The sequence below is a fragment of the Patella vulgata genome, chromosome 9 (genome assembly GCF_932274485.2).
Source record: "Patella vulgata chromosome 9, xgPatVulg1.2, whole genome shotgun sequence".
Taxonomy (NCBI): domain Eukaryota; kingdom Metazoa; phylum Mollusca; class Gastropoda; family Patellidae; genus Patella; species Patella vulgata.
This window is the reverse complement of record NC_065887.2, coordinates 35,284,280-35,305,011: the sequence shown is the minus strand read 5'-3', so window position 1 is coordinate 35,305,011 and position 20,732 is coordinate 35,284,280. Positions and strand designations below refer to the sequence as shown.

The following is a 20,732-nucleotide window of genomic DNA, read 5'->3' as shown; positions in this document are numbered from 1 at the left end:
AAAGAGTAACATTTAAACAGCGTTTATTACCAATATGGTAGTCCACATAAACATTTCTACATACAATACATATAGTTATTGATTATATACATGAAGCTATATACCTACCACGTGTCGCGTGTCACCAAATATATACATTGCTGTGTCTAGCAATCAGTAGCCTGTTTTGTGCTGGAGTAAAGAGGTTGTATTTTTGGGAAATCTAAGAAGCCGTCAAGATGGTAGAAGGCGGTGGTATGAAATGCATCAAATTTATTATTTTCGCTTTCAATTTTATTTTCGTGGTAAGTAACTTTGTGACTTTTTCGACCTTCGCAATTAACCGTATTTCCAAATCCCTATATCACCTTCCATATTACCAAATTGAAATATATTCTATTAACATTTGTTAAATGTTACTATCTTCTCCAAGGCTGAACGCAAAGTTTCAAATTTTCCTCCCTTTGAAAACAAATCCCGGATATTGGCTATTTAGATAAACGGGCAACTTTTGTTTTGTACCGGATACACCTATTAGTAGGGAACCATGACAAGACGACAGTTTTACAATAATTCATATTGATTATCTTAAAACGTATAAGCTCAACATGGTGTAAATAAATCAATTGTAAAACAGGGGTTTGTGTTTGAAATAAATACCGCGATTTTATAAAGAAGAACCCGAAATTTATAATTGTGATTAGGAAAGTTATCATTTATAAACCACGAAAGTGAAATATACAAAAAATGTAATGTATAACTGCAGTTGAACACCAAGTATTTCTAAATCTATAAATCAAAAGAATCGTTGAATATAAATAACCATTGTAAATATCTTTGTAAGTTATCAATATCCACACATAGTGGGTGGATAATATGAAATATATCGAAAATAACTCCCACGTTTAGAATACGATTTGAAACTTTGTTAATTTATATATCGGCGGCGGGGGGGGGGGGGGGGGGCGTAAAACTATTTGCATTAGGAGAGAGGGGGGGGGGAGAGAGTGGTGTTTAACGTTCGCTCGATACAAACAAGGTCATTTTGGGACTAATATATGGTTCAATTTTAAATCCACTTGTGCCTTGTGGTCTTTAGCAGTGGAAGGAAACCAGAGGACCCTGAGAAAACCCACGAGATTGGACGGGCGACCGTACCCCTTGTCACGTACAACCGGGGAATCGAAACCACGCCAGCTGACTCAATGACAGAACTTATGATACCCTATGCTAACTATTCGGCCATCCAACCACCCAGAAAAAAAACCTATTCCGAAGAATTTAAAAATAATAAATAGCAGTCGCTTATCGTGTACGAAAGGTGGTTGAAATAAGTACGTGAGTGGATGTATTAGATATATTTTGTTTTTAAAACAAGTTAATAATGATTAAAGATACATACAATACATCAATAAATTGAACAAAACAACTACACAAGCAGTTTTAAACCATGGTGACGAAAACGTATTCATGGCTGTGATCTTATCATGTATTTATTTGTAAAGACATAACGTATTCAGGATGTTTTGTTATCATTTAATCAATTTAATACGACAAATTCACCCTGCACGTTTCAAGTCAGTAGCTTGAAGCGTATATATGGTATTAGTGTCAGTGGCTTGTGGCACGAAGTAACAGTATATTGTCGCATACATAATATATTATGTCAACGCTTGGGCGACATAATATATTGTGTTGACGCTCCAAGCGTGTTAGCATATTAGACCTGTAGACTCAGTGGAATGTACGCGTCATCAGAGCCATAGAAAGTGTCCCTGTAAATAAAAGAGGGCATCCTTATCAGAAAAAGGGCACCTGTGATGTCAGAATTTCAAAAAAGGGCACTTTTCTTTCGGATTAGGGTTAGGGTTAGGGTTAGGGTTAGGACACAGAAAAGAGAGAAAAAACAGAAAAGAAAAAAACAAGCATTCATTGGTTATCAAAGCGCCAATTAAATCTATCGTTGCAAGTTCATGCCTAGTCACCTCCATCCTAGTTCCAAGCGTTGACATAATATATTATATCGCCCAAGCGTTGACATAATATATTATGTATGCGACAATATACTGTTACTTCGTGCCACAGGCCACTGACACTAATACCATATATACGCTTCAAGCTACTGACTTGAAACGTATCGCCTGACAAATTATAGTCATGTAAACATAAATTGAAGTAGTAAGAAAAAACGAGTAAAATCTTACCATTTATCAGTTGACAAGAAAACAAATATTCATGTAATCATGGCTTAATTTTATACACTTATCCTTCAGACAAAAATGTATTCTGCAAAATCATGTAATCATGTCACCATTATACACATTATAGAATAAAATGTATTCATGTAAAATCATGTAATCATGTCACACGTTATACACGTTATAGGATAAAATGTATTCATGTAAATCGTGTAATCTTGTCACCATATATAATTATACAAGTTATGGGACAAAATCTATTCATATAAAACGGGTGTAATCGGGCAACGTTAAAGATGCATTATACATTTAGATAAAGAGCTGAGAGTTTTCACTAGAATAGTATAATATAGATAATGAAAAATGAATATATTGAAAAATTTCAGTCAAATTACTTCATTATGACTGTTTGAAGAATAGCTTGATTTCTATTGCTATCATTGTTACGATTATAAACAAAATCTCGAATATCCATTATTAAATTGAATTATTAAATGGCGACCGGGTTTCAGTCCTCTCAAAATTACAACCAGACGATGATCTAGAGAGTTGGTTATGGGCTTGACATGTGAATAAATGTCTAATTAATAATTATATAACATCTGAGGCCAAAAGAAAGATCTGCATTAAGCTTGCATATAATGCATCTTTAAGCTAAATAAGCCAGAATGTTTTGATGCGCCAACGTCTACAATATTAAATTGTTTCTAACATAATACCATAATAGGTTTTTCTGAAGCTAAACGCCCAAGAATAATAGATTGTATTACAGTTTGTACTAAAATACTATATTATTTGTGACTTCAAGATATATACTTATTATTTTTCATTTCTGGTTGAAAATATATTATAACTAAAATCAGTTCTGCGCTAGTAACCAAATGAAATCAAATTTAAATTTGTTATGCGATTGGCTTGCTTTTGTATGGGACTGCTAGTAATTGTGACATTAATAGAAATGTCATAGTTTATGAATGTAACAGCTAGGTTTGAATTTAATGCAAAATAAGTAAAGTTAATAACTGATTTAAAAGTCTGGTCATTATCCATAATATAACATATACCCCAACATAATGATTTGTATTATAATAATCATAATTAATACAAAAATAAAAAAAATAAAAAAAATTCTGTGCTAAAGATATATAAATAAACGTATGCCTTTAGCTTATTACTCCCAACTAACACTGCTATGGTTTTAGGTTGCTCTGGTTTAAAGAATGTGATTATTCGACGAGCTTTCATTGCCCAATCACAATCTGTTCTTAAAAATCCGATCTAACGAAAACCACATTCAGCAACCCACTAAGGCTAAAAGTAATTATAAAGAAAGAAATTAAAAGATAAATAAAACAAACGAAATTCTACTTTTTTTGTGAAAAATGTGAAAAAGAGAATGTTTTGATTATAATTACTATTAGATATCAGCTGAAAGATATATATTAAATAAAGCGAAGTTATAAAAATCGATAAAAGAAACGTTTAACGATGTAGCCAGCTGTTGTACAAATATTACAGCTTTTTTTTAATCAATATTCTCTTTTACTTTCTACATATAAAACGTATTGAAATGTGGGCGATGTATAAATTACTTTTAAACATAGAATTCCAACCGATTTATTGTAGGTGGTTCCCCAGTAGATCAATTAAGCCAGATCACCAGTAAGGTCCTTGGCGATGTTTATTTAAAAGCCGGTTAATTTTTTTGACGTCAAAAATGTTTATGTCGAAACCAGGTGTCAAACTATATCTTTATATCTAATGTGTATAAAAAAAAATCAATCAATTGGTGATTGCAGTTTTTGTCGAATTGGATATCAAAATGAACTCATGCCTTCCGACTCTACCCGACAAATTATCATTCTGTTGTAAAAGAATATTGCATACATAGGCGTAGGGGCTCGATGACAGTTAGCGGGGCAGAACCCGAAATGCCCGAAAAAATTTCGGGTTTACAGACAGCAGCGACCTTGTATACCCCCCCCCCCCCCTCCCCCCAAAGACAATTTTGGAATATTTGACGGCTGCAAACACGTTTTCCTGCTATTGCAGCCGTTGAACAAAGCAAATTCAAAGTGGTCTAATATAGCCTAATTAAGGTGGCTGACTCGGAATTCCAATCAATCGTTTACAGTCCTCGAAGACGGGACCGTTAGGAGTAAATTTTGAAAATTTAACTGCCGCAAACGCGTTTTCCCGATATTTCAGCCAGTGAACAAAGCAACTTCAAGCTGTCTAATATTGCCTAATTAAGGCTGACTCGAATTCCAATCAATCGTTTACAGTCCTCGAAGACGGGACCGTTAGGAGAAAATTTTGAAAATTTAATTATCGCAAACGCGTTTTCCTGCTATTTCAGCCGGTGAACAAAGCAACTTCAAAGTGGTCGAATATATATTATAGCCTTATTAAGGTGGCTGACTCGAATTCCAATCAATCGTTTACAGTCAACGAAGACGGGACCGTTGGGAGAAAATTTTGAAAATGTAACTGCCGCAAACGCGTTTTCCTGTTATTCCAGTCTGTGAATACAGTAACTTCAATTTGGTCCAATATAGCCTACCTGGCTGACCCGAATTCCAAACAACCAATCAATCGTCGCGCGGTATATGAAGGCCTCACCCTCCCGGAGAAAAATTTGAAAATTTAATCACCGTAAATGCGTTTTCTGCTATTCTAGCCCGTGTAAGCAACTCCAAAAGTATCCAATGGTTTTGTAACTGAAATCCCACTCTGAATTCTAACCATCCAATCAGACTGTTGCATCTGCATGCACAAATAATAATCGATGCCTGAAAAATGTCGCACAAAGTAGAGTGGCTCCAGACAAAATGTTTTAATCCATAGTCAACTCAGTACAAATTCGTGATATTCAATTACAAGAAAAGTAAAATTAGTGTTTTATTAGGGCTCGGTGACAGTTAGGGAAGCAAAACTAGAAATGCCCGAAAAATTTCGGATTTATAGACAGCGGCGCCGGTTTTCTTTGAGAGGCGAATGACCCGCCAAGAAAATTTTGGAATATTTGACGGTCGCAAACGCGTTTTACTGCTAGTTTCCTCTGCCGCTTTCCGGCCCGATGCCCGTTCTTCGGGCAATACCTATTTTCGGGCAATACCGTTTTTTCGGGCAAACCTATCATAAGAGAGCTTCGGGCATATTTTCGGGCATATGCAGTGGACAAGAAAAAGACGAGAAAATACTTTTCGGGCAGTGTGGATCTCATAGAAATAAGTTAGTTATATTTTTTCTCTAAACGTTAATAGAAAAAAAAGGTCGTCGAATTTTTGCATATTTTGTTAGCTATAGTAATCCGTACAAATCAAAAGTTCAAGGTCGTATACATACAGATAGCAGAAGAATTTAAAATCGCAATCCTGTGTGATTCTGAAAGTTTACAAATAAATGTATGTTTTAATAACTATTTCTTGAAAGTATACAGGGTTCGACAGTTTAATAAAACACTTAAGAAATGAAATGAAATGGGGTTTAACGTCCTACTTTTCTACACCGAACTGACTAATGAAGACAGACACAGTGTGCAATAAGGGAAATTATGCCACGACAGCGGCGTTACGTAATGCGTCGAATTCCAACTGTCAAGGGTTCTTCTTCGTGCAAGCCAAAGTATACAAGAGATCTCAGTTTTCGCCCCATCCGCACGACTAGACATTGTCCTTGGTAGGCCCGATAACACGGAAATTCCGGGGAACTTTCTCGAACCCCGGACCACCTGGTTAATGAGCGAGTGCCTTATCCACCAAGGCTCCCTTGACATAAACGCCCCCCCCACCCCACCATAAATGTAATAAAAGATTAACATATACTATTCAAAAAAAGTAGGGGATATTTGATTTTGGGGGCATAATACTAAAATATGCAAATGACTACGAAAAAAGTCACTATAGAACCTAACAGAAGAAACATTTCCAGTTACATGTGACGTCCAAACGCACCAATAGCTACCGCATGGAATGCAGGTGATGCTTGGGATCATCATGGTGGTCCAACCCAAGATTTGCACGACTCTGACTTTGAATGTTACAGTCATTGTGGCATTGAATTCCAGGGTGGAAACATCAGTTTAATTGTTTTAGTGACCAGAAAACAAATTTTGATATGCGTCGGCTTACCCAAAATGAAAGGTTACGTGCCCTTGGCATGCTACAGATCGGCACAACACAGGCGGTTGTGGCGCGGACGATGAATGTTTCTCAGTCTGTCATAAGCAGGCTATGGTCCAGATACCGTGATACACAATCTGTACAGGACAGACCACGCTCAGGTCGACCAAGGGCGACAACTCAAGCCCAGGATCGATTTATCCGTACCTTGGCCTTGAGAAATCGTGTCATCACAGCAAATCAGATCAGCGCTCGTCTTCAAACAGACACTGGTGTGAGAGTGAGTGGCCAGACGATTCGGAATCGACTGCATAGGGGTCACCTTCGCGCCCGACGTCCTCGCGTGATCCCTTGTTTGAGAGATCATCACATTCAGGCAAGACGTCGTTGGTGTAGGGATCGTCAACACTAGGATAATCGACGCTGGAGCAATGTGATGTTTTCAGATGAGTCAAGGTTCACTGTTGATTTTTTGGACAGACGTAGGAGGGTGTGGCGTCGTCGAAACGAGCGCTTCCAAGACGTTAACGTCATCAGACATGATCGATTTGGGGGTGGTTCTGTTATGGTGTGGGGAGGCATCACTGTTGCTGGAAGAACGGCTTTACATGTTGTTGCAGGGCGTGTTACAGGCCAGTACTACCGGGACAACATCTTGGCAGTCCATGTTGTGCCGTTCGCACGACGTCATGGCCGCCGTTTCATCTTCCAGGATGACAACGCAAGATGTCACAGGGCCAGGATCGTTACAGGTTACCTCCAACAACAGAACATCACCACATTACCTTGGCCAGCACTGAGTCCCGACCTCTCCCCCATCGAGCATGTCTGGGACATGCTTGGACAGAGGTTACGTCAACGTCAACAACGTCCTGCCAATGTCCAAGAACTTGCTGCTGCGTTGCAACAGGAATGGGACAATCTGGACCAAAATGACCTTAGACGTCTCATTAGGAGTATGCCACGTCGGATCAATGCTTGTTTGGCAAACAGAGGAGGATTTACCCGTTACTGACTTGGTTGTGATGCTGTGGTAACTTTGCTGTTTGACCCCGGGTATCATTTTACCCTTATAATGGTCAGTCTGTGCCTTACTTAGTCTAACGATCATTTGGAATAAATCGATGAATGTGAACTTCATTTCATTTTGTCATTTGTTTCTTCGTCAGTTTCATTAGGTGACTTTAATAACACTTAAAAATCAAATATCCCCTACTTTTTTTGAATAGTATATAATGATAGAAATGTCGTCACTGAGATAACATTATATAGAAACACAAAACCCGTGCTTAGCTTTTCAATCTGGCTGACGGTTAAGTAAACAAAAATCGATATAAATGTGTTTAATATTACAATTTAAAACATATAATACTTTGATAATATCAAGTAACAGTAATATTGTATATGACCTGAAAATGGGTAATATATAAAAAGAAAATGTAAAGAGTGTTGAAAACATCCTGTCTTCCGGGCAATCAATGTAATAAAAACACAATATAGTACAATAGTTATATTGAAGTACAACAAAAGCTATGTGAACTCTTTTAAAGAAGAAATATTGTTCTAGAAATAGTTGGCATGTACTGCCCCGTGTAGCTCTATGTAATGTGTAGCGAGATAGAGTGAACATAGCACAGTGCAGTAAATCTTAAACATGTATAGTTTAATATAAAATCGCATAGTAAAAACAAGTACAAAGCGGTATGCGAAGAAATAAACAAACTTTAGTGTAATAAATAAGACACAGCGATATCCAATAAGACACAGTATTATCCACTAATACACACAATTATCCAATGAGAAACACAATTATCCAATAAGACACACTATTATCCAATAAGACAGAACACATGTAATGAGATATGACACAAGTAATAAGACAAAAAGATACATTTTTTTTAAATTTAAATATATTTAATAATATCAATATTAAATATTAAAGACACATTAGTATCCAATAACACATAACACAATGTAATAAGACAGAATTATGTAATAAAACAGAATTATGTATTAGGGAACAACGTAACACATTTTTATGAAACATGATAAAACTTGATAGAACTGTTTAACGTAATGTTTTGTAAATATTGAACCGGTCATTTAATTATGTTTCATGTATATTTATAATTTCAGCTAGTAGCATGTGGACTGATTGGTCTCGGTATCTACATACAGGTCCAACTAAGCGAGTTCTTTGATTTCTTTGGGAATCAGTTTGCAGGACCAGGAATAGTACTAATAGTGATCGGTTTTGTCATTTTTATTGTCGCAACTTTCGGATGTTGTGGTGCACTGAAAGAGAACTACTGCTGTATTATGACGGTAACTTATTGTTGTTTGGGTGCATTTGAAACAAAACGGGGTTTGTCAGCTGATCATGTCTCTAGGCATTTTTTAAAATTTAGCTTATGGTTAGATAATTGAAGCAGTGTTCAGGTTCTTTCACTTGAAGGATTTGAGCATGCAAGTGTATTTTTTTAATTTAATAAACAAACAAATAAAGGCATTCAACATTCTTTAAGGGCCATAAATGTATTTACCTATAAAATATTGTTTTTCAGTTTGCGGTTTTGTTGGGTGTTATCTTCATTATTCAAATAGCTGCTGGTATAAGTGGATTTGTTTTACGAGAAAGTGTAGGTGTAGTTTATTTCAGTATAAAACGAAGGATTTCACCTGGAAAAGGCCAAATTTTAATTTTGACATGAAATGTAAACGAAACTGGTTTAAGGTTTCATAGCGAACTGATCATGTAGTTTCGGCTGCATAAAGTGTTTATAGTTTTATCCAGCGCTCATGTTAAATAAAAACCCTACGCTGAATGGTTATTCATAATTTATACAGAAACTGACGTACGAGTAGCTATCATTAAAAATACGTTATCGACGTTTAGAATATCAGCAAATCGGAGTAATTATGAATAATTTATGAATATTCTCGTGGGTTGGAAATACATTAATAAAAATACTGACAATGCATACTTGAATATATACAACAACTTTCAACACAAGAATAAATTAAAGTAGTTCTTTGGCGTGGTTAAAATATCAGTAATTTGATCATACCTATACCTTTAGTTAAACGCAGACGAGAGATGAGTTTAACGTCCACTAGACACAAACTAGGTCATTTCGGGACTAACACATGGTTCAATTTTATTTCAATAATTCGATTGCACGTAGGGGTCTTTAACAGTGAAAGGAAACCGGACGACCCGGAGGAACACACGAGGTTGGACAGGCGACCCTACTCCTTGTCACGTACAGCCGGGGAATAAATTCAAATTGAATAATTCAAATTAAACTTGCAAGGAAAACAACCTGAACTCAGGGGTGTAAATATGCCTGTGTGTAGGGTGGGGGCAGGAAAAAAAAATAGTCGGTCTAAAAAAAGTTATACAGATAAACAAACAATGCTAAAATAGAAGGGAAAAATCCCAAATACTTTATATATGTACGATTATGATTGCTTTGATTGTTTATCACAATACGCGCCAGTTTATAAAGCTCAAATTAGTAAAATTGTTATACGCCTCAATGACTCTTGTGTGTGGGCGTGACCTGATGGACACCGATCGGTAATCAAATTTGACTCAGCGCGGACGCTTCATGAAAATATGAGGACATAGTCATATCTTTGCTAATTTATGTATATTCACCACAACAATATGGAAGATATAGGTCCATGTAAATGAAGTAATTATCATTTTCAGAAGTTGTCACAGATCAAAAGGCCTTTGTATGTTTTTGCAAATTTCTTAATAAATAACATGAATTCCCATGCGTAGTACTCATGGAAATGGCATTTCTGGGACTCTGGATTCAAATTCAAAAAGTTCGGATCAGTCTGTCTCATTTTTGCTACCCCCCCACCCCCCGAACAAAAAGGAAATCTACGGCTCTGCCTGGACAGCTATAATTAATCATCGAGAATATAATTATGAAGACGTCACTTCAGCTCTGTTGTGAATTGACATATCGTTCTTACAGCAATAATACTTCCAATCCTATTTTATGGCGTACCGAAAAGAACCGATAGTTATTGGTAATTTGACAGGTCGTTATTCATGTTTCACTATCAAAGGAGGTGGGGTAATAAAGTAAAAGTGCAACTCTTTTTTTTTTGTCTAGATGCGCGATCAAGTGGTCGTCATATTGAAGGGCGCTGAGCATAATTATGGAAAGGATGGAAAAGGTGGTGTAACGAAAGCGTGGGATAAACTACAACAAAAGGTTAGCTTTAAACGTTAATTTTTTAAACTGTATTATCAATAGGTGTGTCGCAGTTAATTCAGGTTGTTTAAATGCTGTAAATGAAAAAGTTATGTAGTTTTGATCATTATTTGTGGATCATTCTGTTTCAAATCACTTCAAAAAAGGGAAAAAAAATTGCTGAAATTGGTCCCATGTGCTTATTTCGGTTGAAACGCTGAAATTCAAAATTTTAGCTTCATCGGACTATGGGCTTGCCAAAATGGGTGTTATTCAAATGGCCATAGCTCAGTAACCGATTGGTCAGATTGCTGAAATGGGTACTTTTGGAACAGTAATTCCACAAGGATTCCAAATATTACATGACCAAAATGAAATAGTAAGCTTCATAGGACTAGACCAATAAAAAAGATGACCTACTACATATCTTCAAAACTTTACCTTAAACATAATCCTGCTTAAACTCCGATGAAAATGGATTTTTGACACCAGGTATGCATGTTGGGTTGATTCTCCAGTCTAATAAAACACTATTGATATTGTGTAGAAAGCACCTAAGGCTAATTATGTCAACAAAGGTCATCTAAATGACACGTGGGCCACAAAGACAAATTCAAGATCGTCAAAGTAAAGATCATACGGCCAATGAAGGAATTCTAACCATGCGTACGTGTACTTATTGTTGGTAAGAGAACTGTATTTCGATCTATCGGGATTAAATACGATTTCAATGACAAAAACTAACGTTTATCAAATCATCCAGAACGTATTAATGTACAGGAAAACAATGCTGTATGGTAAACAACAACGTCACGTGGGACCGCCTTCTCTATAGTGTCACCTATAAATTATGTCCTCTTATCTCTAGCGAGGACGCTATCTCTTGAACGGTTATTCCGACCACACTAACGTGCAGAATATCAGCTTTACCAGCCAGAATAATTATAAAATCCAAATTTCAGCAAAATGGACGAGGGTACGGTTTACTTCATTGGGGGATTTGACACGAAATGACACTTGTGCTCCAATCATCAACCAACAAAAATTGTTAATATTAATATTAATTTTGTGGCCTTAGTTTTAATATCATAGCCCCAAATGAAGATTTACCACACGATAAAGGTCTTAACACAATGTTTCGTATCTTTGTGGTAATGCTCCCGTCAGACCTGGATGGCTTCCTTATTGGGCTGCTGCTACCGTTCGGCGACCAGAAAATGCACAAGATCGCAGGAAAACGTGAACACAACGCGAGAAAATGCCCCAAAAATTACAAACTATGGAATTATACCGCGCTTTCACGGCGCGCCCGTCATAACCTCTCCTCGCTTATGGCGTTTTTACTGAGCTCGGTTGGCTTTTCCACGGCGATCATCGGCTAACCCGCGGTGCTCTAACCACGCTCATGGGGTTCTTACTAAAAGTCTTCTACGTGTATCACGACTGCACGTGCGTTTCTACCACGTGATTACGGGGACTATATAAGCTGGCCAGATTTTTGAAAATTTCAAGATGATCATTGTGCAGTCATACTGTGCAGTTGTGCGTTTAGCAAACACACGATGCCAAAGAAACATGCTACTAGAGGACGTTGCAGTGCCAGTGGTCCGAGACAGATTTGCATCTCGGACAGTATCAACCTTACAAGCTCCCACCTCATCACCAGAGACCGCCTCCAAGAATGGTTAGCAGAGTCTGACACCCCGTCGGTGTGATACTCTCACCCAGATGGTACCGAGCAAGAAAGCTGGAGGCTTGATTGACCTTAATATACAAGAAGAAGAATCCATGGTTGAATGGTTGGAAGAACGCCCCCTCTTAAATAACAAAAAGCTATCTTCAAACAAAGACAAGGGGAAGAAAGACAGCTTGTGTGTTGAAAAAGCTACGTTGCTGGGCAAAGATGTTTTGAACATCACGGTGTGGTACCGGTTTATCCGGACCAGGTATGGCCGACTTTTGAAAAACAAGTCCGGTGAAGGAGTTGGAGAACGGACCATTCTGTATGAGTGGTAGTATACTTGATCACTTCATTTTTGTACTGATCTATTATGGCTGGCAGACTTCCTTCACAACGAGAGACAGGGTATTAGATGGGATTCCGAAGTCAAACTTCATACTGGAAGATGGCGCAGAGAGGGCTGAAAGCTTCATCCCTGGATCTATAGTTTTTGTGTAATTGGTATCCTTCTTGGGGCACGCCTGGCGAGCTGCTCATCAAACATATGCGGTAAAATTCTGAGAAAGATACATGGTCTTCGTGCCTCAACTCAGGCATGAGGCGATTGAAGTGCCCAAACTGAGATCTTCGGACATCACCCAGCCATGGTCTAACCCAACATCTTCTTCGCCTTACCCCCCTCCTCCTTGCCATTCTCCTTCTTCGCCGTTTGGTGATGTTTACAGCTGCAGCATAATAAGATCGTCATAGGCGCACTTGGGGCCCTATGAGGACGTGTTACAACAGTGGCGAAAGCATCGTAACATCGCCATGACAACGCCATAAGGACGTGGAACGCTTAGTGGGGTCGTGGCAGCACGCGAGGGTCGTGGTGAAGACGCCATGAAGTCGCCGTTGCAAATGTTACAATTTTCACAGTGTCCTTGCCAAGTGTGTACTTCGTTCATGGAGATGTTACCACGCTTGCCTTGCGACCTCCTCGAGCCCACCGCGCTTTCACAGCTTTCCGGGTCGGATCGCAGAACTATGGATTTTGTTTTGAACATGCCAAAAACTAAAACGTCGTAACTCAGCGATCATTGGCGACCATGGGATGATGGAGACCACAGCACGATATCTGGCGTTTCAATCACACTTTTACTACGCTTATAGCGATATTGTCGTGCTCTGAGACCATTTTTCGTCGCCATAGCAGCGCAGTAAGGAAGCCACCCGGTCTGACGGGGGTATAAACAGCAGAAGGTGGCCCAGGTATAAATGCTGGGTAGGCTATTATATTTTGTCTGCGATATCACCCCGGTGGAAGCGGAAGTTAAATAAAGCTATTTCACACATATAGCCATTGATAAATTATGTTGAAGGTACACCAATGTCCGCCTGTATGTTATAGACTTACATTGATATGGCTGAAGTGATAAATTAATATATTATTAATAATATAAATTTAAAGGTTATGATCTAAATTCACTGTTTGAAAGTTTAAAGTAAAGTAACTTTATTTCTTTTCAGTTCGAGTGTTGTGGTGTGGAGAATTACACTGAATGGTATTCTTTATTAACACCTAAACTCGTTCCTACATCATGCTGTGTTGATCCAAAGAGTACCGAATGTGCAAACAGAACACAGACACTTAATGAAACAGAATTCTATACTCAGGTAAGCTATGATTTAGCTGGATTTAAAAGTTCACAAAATAATTAATTGAACCTCTTATTATTTAGTATTTGTGAAGCTTAAGATTGAAGGGGTTGTGAGCATGGAAAGGAATTGTACATGTAAGTGTTTCAGATATCAATGCGAACCAGACTGGAAAAGGTTCTTATATTGGGAGATGCTAATTGTAGGCCGGTTGGGGAGGTTCGGGAATCTCCAACCGGCCTAAAATTGGCATCTCCCTCTTATATTTTCCATTATGTGCAAACGTGACTATCAAAAATATATAAGCGTGGAAACGGCCACGTTACGTGTGAATTATAGTTTTGTTAACTATTTAGAAAGATCTCTCAGAACAGGACAAATTAATGTGAAAATTCACATTCCTTGCACACTGTGCACTGAAACAGCATTTAATAAGTATAATGATTTTGATAAAGGACTTAAAGAGAAGTAATTTAGTAATTATATGAAATTAGTTCACTTACAAATGTCAAATATAAATGTTAGCGGTAGAGCTTCAAAATGACATCCTAGTAAGGTGTTAGAAATACTATAAATACTTAAAGGAGCTAAATCGCTAATATTTGGGACCTAGAAATTGACACAAATGGGTCGCAACGCATACAATAATGTAATATGAATGTATATAAATTGTTACATTCAATCGTTTCTGCTTTTACTGTAATTTCTAATCAGTTAGGTTCGGCGAAATACGCCAGTATTCTCAATCGAATTACAATCTCTAGCGTCTGGTTATTCCAGCCTACGCCGATAGTATTTATTGCGCATGCTCTCCAGATAAGAATTTGTCTACGATATCACCTTAGGTAGAAGTGGACGTAAAACTCCAGAAACGAACGAACGAACAGATAAGAATATAGCCTCACCGTTTGACATGACTTGTGGAATATGCCTAGCCTCGTTTCTCGAGTCCCTTATTACAAATATCGCTGAAACGTATTATGGTACACGATTCGTGTACCAATTGTAAAATGTTTATTTTGTCATAAATATTGGATATCAGAAGGCGATCTTTTCCAGGTAAGATCACAACATCAATGTTGATTTAAACCGACAAATAAATCGTGTTTTCAATGTCGAAGATTTTGGATGATATAGAGAATCTCCTACCAGCCTTTTTTGATATAAAAAAATATCAACAAAAGTTGATAAAGTAACAAAAAACGAGGCTCTGCCGAGTTTTTTTTACTTTATCAACGAGTAGATTATGAAATATATCACACAAGCGATATATACTGTAGAATGTATTATTGGGTGATAAATTGAGTTAGAGACTTAGCTACTTTAAGTATGACTACATAATAGTGAAACAAATAACTCAAGAGCATGGATACACGAAAGTTTCCGACAATTATCCGGAGTCATTGGATCCCATATGACAGGGTACTATAAAAATACCTCCCTGCCAAATTCCTATTATCAATCAGCGTACCAACTGTTGTCTCGTTTGATTGGAGACACTGTGATATCTTCTATAAACCACACTCTATAGATGTCACCCAGCAATGATAATATATTTCTATCGCGTCGGTTCCATTCACAAGGCCCCAACTATTTTCACTTTACAATATATAGGCTACATACAAATAATTTGATCACTTACATTCAATATTCAAAAAATGAGTTTTCAAATTTGCTTTTAAAGGGCCAATCTCGATTATATTATGGCGAATAAAACTGTTTAATTTTGTGTTAAAAACCCTTAAAATACTCTACCTTAGGGCCGAGCAACTAACTCAATATACCTGATACGTTTTCAAACAACTTAAACCTGCCAGTCTTCATTTGGAAAGGGAGACCGGTGTCCCAAGCTGTATAGTACGGTGTCTAGATAAAGGCATGTAGGTGGAATTTACCTTTCGTTATCAAGTACAGCACATGGGTTATGCACTGTATAGACCTCTAAATAAAGGAACGGCAATCGATTATCAAGTCATCTAACGAAAAAATTGACCCGAAATTCTAAAAGGGTTACATGTCAGGATAAGCGGTTTTGGCGTTCACGCCCAAACGACTCAATATTTTGAGCTGAAATTTTGAGACAAGTCATATATACAGAAGTCCTCCATATTTTGGCTCTTAAATTTCATACGTACACGAACTTTTATTTTTGAGACTCTGTTCAGATCGGGATAGCCCCTTTAACAACATGTGGTAATCTGTTCCGTAGAATTTCTGTATTGTATCTGAAAGATTTATAAACGAAATATTGTAATTTAAAATTTGGCATCTCTAACAATCACTGTTAGGTAGATGTGTATAAGTTCTGGGGCCTGTTTCACGAAATTTTAACTAAGATAAAATCCAAATTTTAGTAATTTGATTGGATAATATTAGATTGATTATAGTGCTTAGCCAATCAAAATTGAAGTATCTACCAAAATTGGTTTTATCTTTAGTTAGGATTTCGAGAAACAGGGCCCAGATAAGTAGATTGGGTGGATCCATGTAAACATCAAAACGCGTAGCACAAAATTTTATACGTGAATCTAGAACTCATTGGCAACCACTGAAGTTTGTTTCAGAACGGGACTTATACGCAAACACCTGAAGTTTCTGCTTATGATCACGATGGCAGTGTTTTGAACTATTTGTAAGGTTTGGTTTAGGCCACTCAAGATACTGTTGCAATAATCGAGCCTGGAAAACACTAGTAACCGTACAAGAGTATGTGCTGTCCCGTTAGTCAGGATTTGTCGGATGTTTGCAATGACTCGAAGACGAAAGTAAAATGACAATTGACACGCTTTTCCATTGATAAGGTTGTATCCAACAAATTCCAAGGTTTTAACATTGATCTTTGGCTGAATATCTGAGTCAGCAATCGTCACAGTCGTTGATTCGGGTTTCAGCAGATAGTTTTTTGTACCCACAAGCAAGGCCTTCACCTTGTAGTCGTTCAGTTTAAACACATTTGATGTCATTCACAACTTGATTTGGAAATGGTATGAAATAGAGTTTAATGCAGGCCCGTAACTATAAAAAAAATAGATATACATTGTCCGTCAATTTTACAGCACCCCTGAGAACACTTCGCGCCCCCTAGTTGCTCTGAGCTAGTTACGACCCTGGTTTAATGTCCTACTGTTCTGTACCGATGAATTAATGAAGACGAGGAGGTCCTTTGGAAGAGAGAGAGAGAGAGAGAGAGAGAGAGAGAGAAATGGGGTTTAACGTCCACTCGACACAAACCAGGTCATTTCGGGACAAACATATGTTTTTTAAATTTTATTTACATAATTCGCTTGCGTGTAGGGATCTTTAGCAGTGGGAGGAAACCGGAGGACCCGGAGAAAACCCACGAGGTTGGACAGGCGACCCTACTCCTTGTCACGTACAACCGGGGATTCGATCCTTTGGAAGGAATCTGCATAATGATTTGATGGAATCGTGTTTGTTCACACCAAACAGCATCTCTATTGATAATGTGAATGTCTGATAGTGCGGACCCGACAACTTAGATAATTTAAAAAGGCAGTGCCCCAAAGGTCTAAACTATAGTAGTCCATGATAGACAATGTTTTATAAGTAAACACATCTAGGAGCTATTTGATAACATGGTTGCCTGCTAACATGACCGTTACATACAATACCCTTAATTATTATGTTTGTATGTATATATTTTGTAATCATGTTTATATTTTGTAATCATTATTATGTGTATATATAGAGCTGTGAAGAAGGATTTGTTGGGTGGCTAGATTATGAGATAGCATTAGTTGGAGGAGTTGGTATTGGTCTGGCTTTCGTTGAGGTAAGTTAACATGTTGTGCAAAATTTCGTTTTCTTGACTAATTATTTATGAAAAGATTGCCTCTCTGTTTTGTACGTCGTCCATTGCTCATCTTCTTCAAAACCGATTGGAGGATTTCTACCAAATTTCAAAATAGAATGGAGAGAGAGAGAGAGAGAGAGAGAGAGAGAGAGATTAACGTCCACTCGACACAAACTAGGTCATTTCGGGACTAACATATGATTTAATTTTATCTCAATAATTCGCTCGCGGTTCTGGTTCTTTAGCAGTGGGAGGAAACCGGAGGACCCGGAAAACCCACGAGGTTGGACAGGCGACCCTACTCCTTGTCACGTACAACCGGGGAATCGAAACCCCGCCAGTTGACTCATTGACAGACCTTATGATATCACACTCACTTGCTAACCATTCGCCCCCCCCCCCCAAAAAAAATAAAAATTAGAACGGTTATGATATAGGTTGTAAGCTATGTAGACTTTCAGAATGAGTAAATCTTATTTTATTCAAACACGTACATATTATATAAGATGTTTTATCTTACAGGTTGTTGGTATTATATTAGCCTGTTGTTTGGCTATGGCTATCAGAAAAGAATATAAAGTCTTGTAAATCACGTCTATATTAGTTTAGTCATGCTACAGTCTATTTTAATATGTTCAAACTCAATTTAACGAACAAATTCAATTAGGAACAAACACTTCTCATACAATTACCACGATTCAATGAATATGGGCTAACTGAAATATAAAACATTTAGATGATGGTGCTTCTATAGACAAATCACAAACAGCGAACGTCAGTTGAAAAACAGAACATTGCTCACGCGTGCATTTACCTTTAATCTAAAATGTACTTTTCCTCTTTTTTAAAACTACATTTGTCCGTAAGCGTATAATAAAATTCTATCTTTGTAAAATTATTTATTCTGACATACAATAATACTTGAATTAGTTTAACAAAATATATAGGTCTAAAATAATTCAAGCGTTAAATTGTTGTAAGATTATCTGATTACATTTTTATCATTTGGTCAATCTTGGTATAAAACGGCGGTAAAATATCAGTGTGTATATATTATATTTATTATTATTATCGGCAAGGGGACATAGTGCAATATCTATAATTTTGGTTGAATCTGATTTTTGTTGTACTTTCGCACTTATATTATTTAACTCTTCCCAATTCTAGTCACCCAGATAGCCAAATTACCTTTAAATAACGTTTTTGAAACGCTATTTTGAAAGTATTGCTCATGGCACGTTTACTGCATGGTTGTTTTTACATGAAAGTATTATATTCTTTATTTATAAATGTACATTATATTATATGGTTATTTGTATAGTTTGTTGTTTCATTGTTAAATTTTACATCTTGTTTTAGTTTTAAATCTATGATACTAATCTGCATAAGGCTGTTCATTTATTAATTATTATTCAACTCTGGGTTACTGTTTTACAGATTACATTTCATTTGCAGAATTGGGTAGCTTTGCATAAATTTAAGTTTTAATATTGAAACGTTTTCATGCTTTATTTCTATGTTTTCCCTTCAGTATAATAGAGGCATTTAAATATACTTGTTTATAATCTAGTCAATACTTATTTATGTGTCATTTTAGATGCACAGTGATATGATATGCAATAAATCCAAGTTCTTCCATGAAATATACTTTATCTAGTCAATCTTTTTCGGTATATCTTAGATATAAATTAGTGTTTTCTTTAACCTTAGCGGGAGGGCCAAAATCGATCCCATTGCAAAATCAACAAACTTCCCATGGTTTTAATACAATATTTACTTACCGAGGTTTAAGAGATCCATATAGTTGAGATGTATAACTACTTTAGTTTTAGTTTAAATAAATATGATATATTCATTACTTTGGCTATATTTGACTATATATATTATTTATACTTTTTCTCTGAATAAACATTATTTTACCTGTACAGCTGTCTTAATATTTTAGTCCAAGTTAGTATCCAGAGGCATTTATTGAAAAGTTAAGTCCTAAATTATGTCCCAATTACTTTTGAGTTTCATATTAATGGCGATTTTAACACTAATACCCTTCCATACAAATGTTTGATCATTCATGAGTTGCTGGAATGCTCCAAATACCCTCACTTTTTGTCATAATTAAGAATGTACATCGACATACTATATGGTATAAATAGGGGCTTTAAAATCTGTTTCTTGCAATATAGACTAAGACTCATTATATGTGAAGATGGTGCGAAGGAAATTGTCAGAAGCGCAAAGATCGCTATTAGCCGTCAACTGGGATAGGAGTCGGAGGTCGTAGTTGAGCATCCGCTTCTCCATTAGTCGGATTTCTGCTCAATGTCACAGATTGGTGTGGCGGCTTCTAGAACCATGAAGTTCTGTGGGGTATGGTCTCGCACGATTGCAAGATAGGCATCTTTGACATACCAGACAATATTAAAGGCGGCAGTACATTGTCATGGAATCAGTTGTTATACCCTCGATTTTGACCAACACTCACCACTGCAAGGCCTGATTACATGGACGGCAAAAAACAGATCTACCCTCATGAGTAAGGATTTAAATCAACCGAATACAGGCAATTATGGACTCCCCTGTACAGAATTTGTGAGAACTGGAAGCAGCATTATATAGTTGGTGGCAACCGTCATCCTGACATAAGGAGTCTCACTGATATTTCTGACAAATTGAAATACTTAATAATATAAAACATCCAAGAAGCAATATGTTAGGGGCTCATTTCACAATGTTGACATAATTACTAGTATGTTGTACACTAGTGTTCTCTATCAAATGTGCCTACAATAAAGTCAATGCCAGATTTACCTTGGCATGGTGAAGACTTGGGCCACCAAATCTAGGGGGCCTCTTACATGAACTATTGTCTCAAATATGCTTTCTAGGAGGAATTATTTATTACAGAATTTAAACATCTTTCCCTTGTTGTGAGGGTGGTGGAATGGGAGGGGCCTCCCAGGTGGAATAGCTAAATAGAATAGTCAAGGACTCCTCTTTGTCTAATTTCAGCAATGAAATGGGTAGTCGATTGAACGTTCTGGAATTGAATTCTCTCAATCCCAAAAATAGTGACAATCGAGTGAA

At 37.0% G+C, this 20,732-nt stretch overlaps 1 protein-coding gene across 1 annotated transcript; it reads left to right on the top strand.

The window, feature by feature from the left end:
* The first annotated feature begins 123 nt into the window (after positions 1 to 123).
* On the top strand, positions 124 to 19,573 carry LOC130014323 (CD63 antigen-like). The gene is made up of 7 exons (XM_056103357.1): positions 124 to 284; positions 8,438 to 8,626; positions 8,866 to 8,940; positions 10,435 to 10,536; positions 13,706 to 13,852; positions 17,544 to 17,627; positions 18,171 to 19,573. The coding sequence occupies exons 1-7, from the start codon at positions 219 to 221 to the stop codon at positions 18,234 to 18,236; spliced, it is 729 nt and encodes a 242-aa protein (XP_055959332.1). The 5' UTR covers positions 124 to 218; the 3' UTR covers positions 18,237 to 19,573.
* The last annotated feature ends 1,159 nt before the right edge of the window (positions 19,574 to 20,732 follow it).